Source organism: Neolamprologus brichardi, chromosome 6, assembly GCF_056152115.1.
Source record: "Neolamprologus brichardi isolate AB-2024 chromosome 6, ASM5615211v1, whole genome shotgun sequence".
NCBI classification, from domain to species: Eukaryota; Metazoa; Chordata; class Actinopteri; order Cichliformes; family Cichlidae; genus Neolamprologus; species Neolamprologus brichardi.
Window position 1 is genome coordinate 6,187,454 of NC_142109.1, and position 11,506 is coordinate 6,198,959.

The following is an 11,506-nucleotide window of genomic DNA, read 5'->3' on the forward strand; positions in this document are numbered from 1 at the left end:
TGTACGTGACTCTGATTACATGTTGTGAAGGATTTTTTCTTAACCATGTTTTTTGCTGTCATTCTTCATAACGAGAGTTCAGGTGAACAGCTACCAAATGCATGCTCAACATCACCAAATCCATTTGTCGTGTAATAACGAGGGAATATTTAGTGTCTATGCAATTTACTGCAAGAAGCAGTGAAAAGAATTCAATGCTAAACATTAATATTAATTTGCCCTAATTTATATTGGCTAACCGTTGTGCTTAGACTTTAAGACATGGGTCTCTGAAGTTTAAATTGTACCTGCTGTTCCCAGGCACCTGGACACAAATGGTGCCTTTGTGCAAAAATATGTTTTAAAAAAGAATGACTCGTATAGTCTTTGAGTTTTCCTAGATGCTATGTAATTCCGACTCACTATCACTGTGGATCTTTTTTGGTTGCCAAAATGGAGAGAATGGTGTAAATCAGGCAGAAAAATCTGAAATACACCGCACTCTCATCAACCTCTCTGTTACAAGACAGGAAATATGTACTTTGTAACCCTTATGTTACTTACTTTTTAGGCTAGTTATTCAGTTTCTCCAATGTTTAACTGTAACCTGTTTTACAGTTTAAAATTCTTATTTATCTTAAACTAAAATTCACACACTAACAGTCATCGTTGATGCCCTCCACAATTTCCGTAACCACCAAAATGAGAAGAAACTAATTAGTCTCCTGCTTGTACCTGACAGGACACGGGTTTGTCGCAAGTGTTTGTTAAATACAATTTCGCTTTAATGTGAATCTTACAGTGAAGAGTATAATGAATAAAGCTGGTGTTTTTCTTTCAAGGCAGAGTTGTGTAACTGTTTCCCATTACTCTATTTTATCCAGATTGGAGCTGAGGACCGCTTAAAGCGGTGGAATCCCGCCCACCCTGCACAGCCCGAGAGGCTAGACCCTCCACAGGAACCAGCAAGAAAAGAGCATCATTTCAGGGATCCCATAGAATCCATGGGAGACCTCCATACTCGCACTTTCCAGCTTCAAGATGACAAAACCCCTTACTTTGTGCGCACCAAAGCTGGAGCCCTTTGCTTCAGGCAGGGGACAGAGGTAGCTACTCCTAAAGAGTACTATGGAAAATCAGGGGGGTCTGCGGCTAACGGAGCAGTTGGTCGGGCTGTTGCTGCCGGGCAACGGAAACCTCTGGAGCTCCAGCAGCAGCCCACCATTGTGCCAAAGGTCAAAGCTCGGGCCAAGGGCAACGGGAAGCGGCTGGTCAAGTGCGTTTGTCGGCCTGGGTGGCACGGACCTTACTGCGGGGTTCCCACAATGGTGTACCACTCCAATCTGCCAACTAAGGAGCGGCTGACGCCCAGAGAAACCCCGCGGAGGGTGATCAACGCCATCAACGTCAACCACGAGTTTGATCTGCTGCACGCACGCTTTCATGAGCTCTCAGAGGCCGTGGATTTGTTCCTCGTGTGCGAATCGAACTTCACCGCCTACGGAGAGAAACGACCTCTCAGGTATGATTCAAAGTTGTGTTTTGGACAGGTGCATGTGTGCCCCCCGCGGTCAAGGTGTATTTGTGTGAGATGTGTAATCCTCTGTGGCCTTTAGTTTATGGCTCTGTAGTGCCCGACAGCACACATTGTAAAAAAATGTGCAAAATTTAAACTGGATTAAGTCACAAGAACAGTGTGTGTATATTATAAAGGCCATGTTATGTCATCTTTATGTCTTTATATGGATAAATGAGCTCACATGAGGACACACTGTTACACAAAGCTCCATTTGTGCTCATTTTTTAATATCCAGCTGCTTGGTTACAAACACACACACATACTCCCCCTTTTTTCTTTTTTTTTCTTTATCCAAGTTGTGACGGCGCCGTTTCAATGAGTCGTTATTGTTTGCAGCTTACCCTCTTTGTTTACAGCCAGCCCTACTCGTGCTCCTCGAGTATCCGCGTGCAGAATAACAATTACAGTTAGCTTCCTGTGGCGACAACATGAAACGCCTCGAGGGCAAATTTTACAGCAGATTATGACAAGAGCAGCATGATTGACTCTGCGTGTAGCCTTGAAGGGAGAGATCGGTGTGTTCAATCATCGGATGTGACACTGCACGAAAGCGGCTATGTTCTGCGATCGCCGTCTTTCGCTATGCATATCAACAGGTTAATTGAGTTGTTCTTCTGGACAGTTTGGCGTGAGGAGAACGGCTTTTCTCTGCTGAAAGGTGCCATTTGTCAAACAAGTGCCTTTCTGAACTGTTTCTTTATCTCTTCTGCCATATTTTGACAACCTTTTATAAATGGGCTACAGCTGGAATGTATTTTGTGGACTGTTTAATGCAATATTGGTTTGCAATTTTTTTTTTTCTTCAGAGGGGAAAAAAATTATAATCATAAGCCTTTTAAATTTGTGAAATCCATTACAGGGAACGTCACATTATGGATGCATGATACTGCAGTTCTGTTGGTGTGTTTCCCACCAGAAGGCATCATGTAATAAATGCAGTGAATCAGTTTCCTTTATTAATTTTGTTTCTTGGCACAGTCACCTAATGCCACTCAGAGATGGGGAAACTCAGCACAACTGCAGACTGTGTCAGCAACATGCTAATACACAAATGATAAGTCCCCCTATGAAATTTAAAGTTTTTGTCCAAATCTTCCCAAGAACTTCTTTTTTAACAGAGCAACACAGCATTTCTCAGCATACTAAGTTTCTGTAGAGATCATAAATTATTTCTATTAGTATAAAAAAACAGAAAAAAGACCAGAGTCATTATTAGAAATTAAAAAACTGTCTTTTTTATTGAGCTGTAGCATATTTATTTTTAATGTTCATAGCTTGTAAAATCAAGTAAAAACTGAGGACAACCTTACAATTTACAAACCTTGAAAGCTCTTGAGCTGTCACTGGAGAAAGCATCACACTAAAATCTAGAGAATAATAACTGTTGTCAATCACAAAAACAGATGGATATACAAATTTAAAATAGTGTTTCAAGTGTCAAGAACTGGAGTAAGAAGTATCGTCAAGAAGTTTAAAACTGCAATTCACTTCTCAGTTCAATAATAGTTTTAAAAGGGAAATTTTCACAGGGGGTACTAATTGTTGAATAATTATTAATAATTCTAATAAGCATTTGTGTTACCCTTTAAATGAACACAATCCTAACGTCACAGACGGACATGTCTTGTAACTTTTGCTGCTTTTGTTAATAACATTACCGACATTGTTAGCCTTATTAATATTAGCCATAGCTAATAATAGCTACTCTTATAATAGCAGATTGGCTAATGTGGCTAACGGGTAACTGCTAATAGTCAAGCTAACTTTGGTGTGCACTTGCTAGGTCAAAATGTAGAAAGTGTTAGTAAGTGTAAGTAGATGTTATTGAAACAGGAGCTTTACTGACCTCGAAAATTCTCAGTGTTCGGTGTCGTGAACGTTAGCTACTTCAGCTGCTTGTCGGGGGAGGGGCTGTGCTGCAAATTAGTATCTAATCCCATATTAAGTTTTAGTATTGACTAGTATCTGAGGGCTTTTTTTGCTTTTGTGCTTTTAAGAATGAAATACACCTTTAGTTACATCTTAAAAGGAAAACTAAAATGGCAAACGGCCGCCTTACCTTGACAAGAATAATCTACGCTCTTGCTAACTTATGACTGCTACATGTCAGTAAAGGAAAGCAATGGCTGCCTGGAACAGTAGGTAAAATTCATCTAAAGGCAACGGTGTTACTTAAAATGTTGAACTTAAAATCATGTTAATTTTTGTTTTAAAATTACATTTTTGTAATCCCTCAGTTTCCTGCGGCTCCTTCTAAACGGTACCTATGACTACATACGTCACAAGATCCTGTACGTGTTCCTCAACCACTTTCCGGATGGGGGTCGGCAGGACGGCTGGATCGCCGATGACTACCTGCGTACCTTCCTGACGCGCAATGGCATGTCCAGGGTGGTCGGTGCGCGATCGGACGATGTTTTTGTCATCAACGATGCCGACGAAATCCCAGCACACGAAGGACTACTTTTCCTCAAGCTGTTCGACGGGTGGACAGAGCCTTTCGCCATCCACATGCGCAAGGTAACAGAAGTATCTCAGCTTTCGTGTGTTTTCTACAAGCAGCCAGTTTGTTACGTGAAATTAAGATCTTTTTTTTTTTTTTTCACCATGTAAGATTAAGGGAAGAATAAACGTGGTAATTGAACAGTATCTCATTCTTTTTGCAATTCTCCTGTACTCTTTTCTCTGTGTGTGCAGTCGTTGTATGGCTTTTTCTGGAAGCAGTTCGGGTCTCTGGAGGTGGTGTCGGGCTGCACGTTGAGGATGCTGCACGACGTGTACGATGGCGACGGCATCAAACTGCGTCGTCGCGAATATTACACTATGCCGGGTTTCCGCAAATACGAGAATGACACCGGCCACATCCTGGTGCAGTGGTCGGTGGGAAGCCCCTTCCACTTCGCAGGGTGGCACTGCTCCTGGTGCTTCACACCCGAGGGGATCTACTTTAAACTGGTATCGGCGCAGAACGGAGACTTCCCGCGGTGGGGCGACTACGAGGACAAACGTGACCTCAACTACATCCGCGATCTCATCCGGACTGGCGGCTGGTTTGACGGCTCGCTGCAGGAGTATCCCCCAGTGGACCCCAAAGAGCACATGTACGCCCCCAAGTACATGCTGGAGAACTACGACAGGTATCGCTACCTCTTGGAGAACCCTTACAGAAAAGAGTCCAGAGCGAATGAAGGCTAGGTGTCAGGTGGCCAAAAAAATTAAAATAAAAAACATATGTGAAAAAAAAAAACGCTCGTAGGGCCCAAGTGATTTTGGGGGGTGGAACGATACTGATGAACTGCTTCTCTCATTGGAGTGAAACTAAATGTATCTCCACCAGGCAGCACTGATGCTGCTCTTTTAAGTCATTACATTGGGGTCAGAAAAAAGGGAACACTGAATCACATCCATGGATTTTGAGATGAGAGGATAATAACCACTGGATAAACAGAATCTTAGATTTCCTCATTCCTCCCCTTTTCCGGGAGGCCCCGAGCTATCTCTCTATTTGTCACCCGTCCTTCCTTCTGTCACCCACCGATTCGACGCGCCTGTTCTCTGAGAGAAAATGGCAGCAAGAAAAAGCCAGGGGTCTATCGCCGGCAGGTGAAACCCCTCCATGGATCTGACAAACTCTGAAGGGAAGGACCGTTTTGGTTTTGTCTGTGTTTACTGAAGTTTACAGATTGACCGATGTTCCCACTTCACTCTCCACCTCCAGATGTCTTCCTGTCATATTTGGTGACCTCCTTCCAGACATAAACTCCTGCTCAGATACTTTCATTGCTCCCGAGTGTCGGTAGGACATTACAGGAACCCCCCCCTCACCGGAGCACCGACAGCCAAATGAAAGGGAATGACTCAGTAGAGATGTTTCAGCTCATACATATGCTCACGTTCATCTACATGCGCCTTAGAGTTGTCTGTGTGTGCTTGTAAAAGGAAAAAGGAATTGGGGGTGGTCTGTCTGTGGTTTTTATTTGTATCATATTTTGAGAAAATGGAAAGGAAGAAAGAAACTGATGGGAACAGGACAGGATGAAACTGGGATGAGAAAACCTGAGAGAGAAGGCAGGAGAGAGTGTGAGGGGAGTATAATGAGTGAGGAGGAGAGTGTGTGTGTGTGTGTGTGAGTGTGAGTGAGAGAGAGAGCAAGAGAGTGTGTTTCCCAGAGCTTACAGGCAGCTCTGAATAAATCATGCCCCGTCTATGGCATCTACGGCAGTTACTGCCATTATTGTTCGTCCAGTCCGATAGCAGCTGGAAGAATATCACCCTTCAGTTTTTCATCTCTCTCTCTCCCTCTCTCCATCTAGCGCCTCAGATAACTATGTTTCCTTGGAAACTATGTGGAAAAAGAGGAAATGGGATGGGTGTTGTTAAGACGAGTGGGTGGGTTCATATCAGGCAAGGAGCTGCAGCATTCGGATGAGGTCGACCCCGACGTTGAGTCCCTTCGGTTAGATATTCAGCTTTCTGCTCAGCTGCCAATCACAGATCGTCTTTTTCTTTCACTTATCATCCTGATTTTTTTTTTCCCTCCCCCTCCTCAAGTCTGTGTTTTCAGCTTTCTCTATTTTGCAAAATCTCCCAAGTCATCCTCCAACACACACACACACACACACACAGACACACACACACACAGACACACACACACACACACACACACACACTGTGGATCCTATCTATTCTGTGTGTTTTCTGTTATCCTCACAGGAATGCACCATTTCAATAACAGGGGTCTGTTTATCGTCTCTCTGCCTCGTCTCTTTCCCTTTGTTTTGGGGCAGCAGTTGCCATGGCGACGCCTTTTCTTATGCCCTACAGATGATTATCATCATAAACATTTAGGCAGGAGCGCTCATGCCTCTTGCCTTCTCTCCGCCGTAAACAGCTGTCGATGTGGAATGGATGCCTAGATCACCCCCCCACCCCAGCACACACAGACACCCACCCATCCGCCCAAGTTGTCTGGCAGAAGTTGATGATGATGTAGAGCCTTGGTATGAGTACATGGGTAGCCCAGTGGGACAAGGATTAGTTCTTGTTGAGGGCATGGAAGTCGTAGCTGGAATATTTACCGTGCTGCGGAGCAGTTAAGAAAGATGTGCACCGGGCAGACGAGCAGCGATCAAGAAATTATGAGCCCATTGATTTTTGTTTTAACTGCAGATTGACCATATCTGCCATCTACTCTTCAATGCCTGTCTGGGCTTTACTTTCGCTTCTGGCTTCTTTCGAGGTTAAGACCTCCTCCAAAGGTATAAAAACCACTTTTCTTGTAGTAAACACGGCCTGTCGCTGACACCGCCTGAGAATATATCAAACCTTATTTTGTAGCTTTAATTTCATCAGACACAGCCATGCATCGAATGCCTCAAATGCTTTTTTTCCCCCCATTATTTTCACCTCCTTCAAACTCCTCGATCATTAAAACGCTGCTCTTTCCTTACAGTTCCAATGCCATTAATATGTTTTTGGGGACTTGTATCCGTCAATTGGTTCCCTTCTCCGAGCTGGGAGACACTTGGTGGGGAAATTAGATTAGCCAGCAGGCCGCCGACAGTTGTGTCAGGGCCCGTGTCGCTGCCTCGATGGCAGCGCGGTCTGTGCCGGCATCTGTTAGGGTTTTGGTTTTGATGCTGGGAGCCAAATCCTGATCCAAACCCAGAGGGGCTGCGGCGAAAAAAAGAGCTTTAAGCAGGATTTGATGGGAGAGGAAGCGACGATAATGCGAGATTCAACGCCCTTTGTCTCAAAATGACATTTATTTATTTTTATTTATTTTTTAAATAGAACGTGGGTAACGTAATCATGGTACGACTCTAGGTCAAGTAATGAATGAGGTGTCACATTTTTGTACTAAAGCTCTCATTTTCTTCAGTCTTCTTGCAAAAAGCACTGACTGATGTTTTCACTCGAGACTAGATCTGACTAAAGTTTCTAATGTGACTCGCTTTAAACAAACAAAACCTGCCAGCCTCTGATTTCAGGGCCTCAGACTGCACTCATAGGAAGACTCACTGCTACAATCACTTTGCACATCTTGCATATCTGCGTGTCGGCTGACAGATAAGGATGTGTGGACTGCTGAAAGATGAGTCGCTTGGCCCGTTGCCCCGTTATCACTTAGATCACCACGACAGGTTCCTGAGATCTGCAACAGGCTGAGGTCACCGGCCAAGATGGCTGGGCAGTGTAGTAAGAGGTGAGGGAATACGCATGCAGTTTCCCCCTTAATTCCTCATGCAGAACCAGACGTGAGTGAGAAAGAAAAATGCAGAGCCTCTCATCACTCAATCCTTATCAGTAAATGTCACAGCGCTGCAGAGCTGGGCACAGTGTCGCACGCACACCATTACCCAGTACACACCCGTGGGTTTTCTTTTATATCATTTGTGTTTTCCCTGGTTCATCAAAGTATGCCAGTTTGCATGAGAGGCAGAAATGTCCCTAAATTAATCAGTTTAAGTACAAGCCAGAGAAGAACCAAGAAGGGAAACATATTTCAGACTGAGCAGAAACAGGAAAATGTAAAAAAGACAAACAAAGAAGCAGCAGCAGTGTTGTTGTTTTTTTTCTTTTTCCAGTATACAAAGTCGAAGCTTGATGAATGGAGACTGGAATCCAGAAAGAGACATTTTGGAAATAATCCTTCCGCTGCTGTTCCCAGTGATGGACTCATTGGATGAGTGCGGAAGAGGGAGGTAATACGCTTGACGGAACGGCTTCGGTTTTTCCACTTTGATGAGGGAGAGGGAGTCATCATGGCGATGAAATAAAAACCATTCCAAATGAAGGGAGCGCCTCATCCTCCCCGTAAAAAGACAAATCTATAAAGCAGTGACAGTTTAAGTGAAGATGAGGCTGACTGGCTCGTGTGTTGTCCACGCTGCCTCCCGGGACTTGCGGTGATTTTTAAAGAGGCTGGCAGGAGTGCCAAATAGGGGTGTCTTTCTTGCTCAAGGACACTTGATTGTGACCACTCAGCAGGCATTAAAGCACTGAGGCACTTATGTTTTTGGACAGCTCTGGCCTGTTGCTTTCTCTTGGTTTTTTTAGACACCGTCAAACGTAAAGCGTTTAAAGCAGTAACAGGGGCTGTAGTTGAAGTGCAGACTCGTATAAAAGAACGGGCACAGCCATTGTGGCCTCAGCGTTTGACGTAGCGTGCTTTTGAAGCCATCTTCTTAGACATATTTAACTAACCAAGTAACAACTAACTGCACAGCAAGCTTATTTCTCTGCAAATGACATTTAAAAATGTTCCCACAGAAACCTCCAATATAAATACAGTGGAGGTCCAGTTCATTGGCTTGGATTAGATGAGATGAAGCCCAGTCAGCACTCACCTTTCCACTCAAAGCAGCCACACTTAAAAGCCTTAATGATAAATTTATGTGTCACGCTTGTTTATTTCGGCTCTAAAGTTTTTAACCCTCAACCCCTCCCTCAGTTGTACTTTTTTTTTTTCGATAAATGAGAGAAAACTGGATCCTTGCCATTTGTTTTCTCTTTTCCATTGTTGTTAGCTTGTTTTTGGCCCACAGGCTACCCTTTTCCTGCCTTGGATGTTGTGCGCTTATGTTATTATTTCTTTGGGAGTTATAGATCGGCTATTCAATCTCGCCTGACATTAAGAATGTGAACATTTTCAATATCTGTGACGGGCGTTTTACCAAAGATAAAAAGTTTGAATTTCACTCTGATCAGGTTTTTGTTTTTTGGCAGTCGGACAACAAATAACCTGCAGTAACACAGCAGCGCTGTCCAGTCCGCTTTGGAGTTATTAGTAGGAAGGAGCTCGGTGTCATCTCTTTTTTTGCTTTCAGTTATTGATATTAATGACAGGAAATAACCACTGAGAAAAATTCTGTTTTGAACTGAAGTCTGAACATTGGCTGTAAGTGCTGTCAGGGCTGTTTGCTGAGGGGTGTGTGCTGTGCTCTGCACTTCCACCGCTTCCTTTCCCGTACACACGAGTGCTGTTGGAGGTGTTGGGATAGCCTCCAAGCTTACAGATCCTACATTTCCCATAACGCACCTCTGTGCTGCCAGTTTACACCACAACCTTGTTAAAAGACATCTCCAAGGCCCGGGTTAAGAGAGGTGATGATCCTGTTACCGTGACATCGCCAGAGTAAACATGTGAGACAACTTACAGAAATCAGAAACGTGAGCCCAACCCCCGTTTATCAGCTCCGCCCTCTTTTCAGTGCATGTATGCTAATCGTCCACATATGTTTTGTAGCATTTGGCTTTCGTGTGTATCGTACACAGATGTGTTTCTGCACCACCCACACCCATCTGCTGTTGTGCTCACGGAGTAGCCGACCGGGCTAACATGCCATCGTGGCTCTGGCCCCCCGCCAGGCCCGTGGCCCCCACCGATTGATCTTTTCCAAGAAACATTAGCAGGAAGTAGGCCAGAAAGAGAGGCGGGGTAAGTGGGGAAAGTATTGCTCCTTTTAGAGAGGTCTTTTTTTAAAGTCAAACTTTATTCATGTCTCATTAATACCTCCTACACAAATCTGGGAAGCGTGGATGGAATGTATGGAAACACGTGTTCTCTGTGGAGAGAGGAACATGCCTGCCATCGAGCTGCTGTTGTCTCGGCCGTAAACACATAATTATTCTCCCCATGTAATAGATGGGAAGCGTTCACATTCCACAAACTGAGCAATCGGATTCACTCTGGCAGCTGCACTTCGATGTGTTGCTAATTGGAAAGAACTCTGTGTTAAACCACAAGCGCTACAGGGAAACCAGTTGCTATCCCAGTCTTTCTGCAGTTAGCTTTGATTTGTGATGCACCAATTTGTAATCCAAACCAATAAATGGTCGGCTCACTCAAACAAGAAGAAAAGGAGCTCTTTCCACTTCTATGTGATGATGCTGTGTTTTAGATATGGTTTTATTTGCCCACATTTCGTGACGTGAGATTTCTGCCGCCCCCTTAATGCGGGATTAGCTGTGAATGGGATTTCATGTATCGTTTTTGGTGCTTACAGCATTTAAAGATTAGTGTCACTTCAGTTTTGCTTGGAAATACCAAAGAACCAGTCCTTACGACAACTATTGACAGTGAGTCCTGTGGATTAGCCGGAGTAAGCACTGATTTCTGATGGAGAATCAACAGCAATCTGTTTTTACGATATCCCACACACGCAACGACAACGAAAACTAGTTGCAAGCAAGAATATGTCAGTGAACGAGTCCTTTAAAGCGTTCAAATGTTGCATTCACTGTCAAGTAAAAGCTCCCTTTTTTTTGTTTACAGTTCATCAAGTTAAGCGAAGCAGCCGACTGGTGTAAAAGAAAATAAATTGCTCTGTCACATGATGTCACATCAACAAAGAAGCACATTAACATATTAACCAGCAGTTTAGAAGCTCTGTTGAATGTGAAATAGTGGAATTGGCTGGCAAATTCAACCTCTGTAAACATAACGGGCTTTATCAAAGGAATGTGCCTGGAATTTATAGGACAGGTGCGCGTGTCTGGGTGTGTGTATGTGCGCGAGTGTACATGCTTGTAAGTCAGGAGTCATAACACTTGTGAATGTGTTCCAGGATAGATTGTTGGCAAGTCCAGGCGTCCATATGTTGTGACACTGCAGATCAAAAAGATGAAAGTCAGCGGAGCACCACGGAGACAGATGGACGCGGTGACACATACTGTACGTGCGAGAAAAGTCGGCCAAGCAGACCGGCCGACACCTGGCTGCAGATCAAACGGCGTCAGAAACTGAGGCGGAGGTTGGCGCGTACGCGTTTGTGTGCCATTGACGACACTCTGTGGCCAAAAGTATGACGACATCCCCCGTCAGTGCGTTTGTTCGTTTATGCTTGCTGCTCGCAGGGAGGTTTTTCTCGCAGCCTGGTCTGGGAAATAAATAAATTAAATACCTGGGACTAGAATACTAAAATTAAAAGCACTATTTATTCAGGT

At 44.1% G+C, this 11,506-nt stretch overlaps 1 protein-coding gene across 1 annotated transcript in view; it reads left to right on the top strand.

The window, feature by feature from the left end:
- mgat3b (beta-1,4-mannosyl-glycoprotein 4-beta-N-acetylglucosaminyltransferase b) overlaps positions 1-5,686 on the top strand; it is a 52,438-nt gene extending 46,752 nt beyond the window's left edge. The window contains exons 3-5 of the mRNA XM_087841546.1: positions 864-1,501; positions 3,796-4,078; positions 4,256-5,686. Coding sequence (XP_087697672.1) covers positions 864-1,501; positions 3,796-4,078; positions 4,256-4,753 — 1,419 coding nt within the window. The 3' untranslated portion in view covers positions 4,754-5,686. The remainder of the gene's footprint in view (positions 1-863; positions 1,502-3,795; positions 4,079-4,255) is intronic.
- The last annotated feature ends 5,820 nt before the right edge of the window (positions 5,687-11,506 follow it).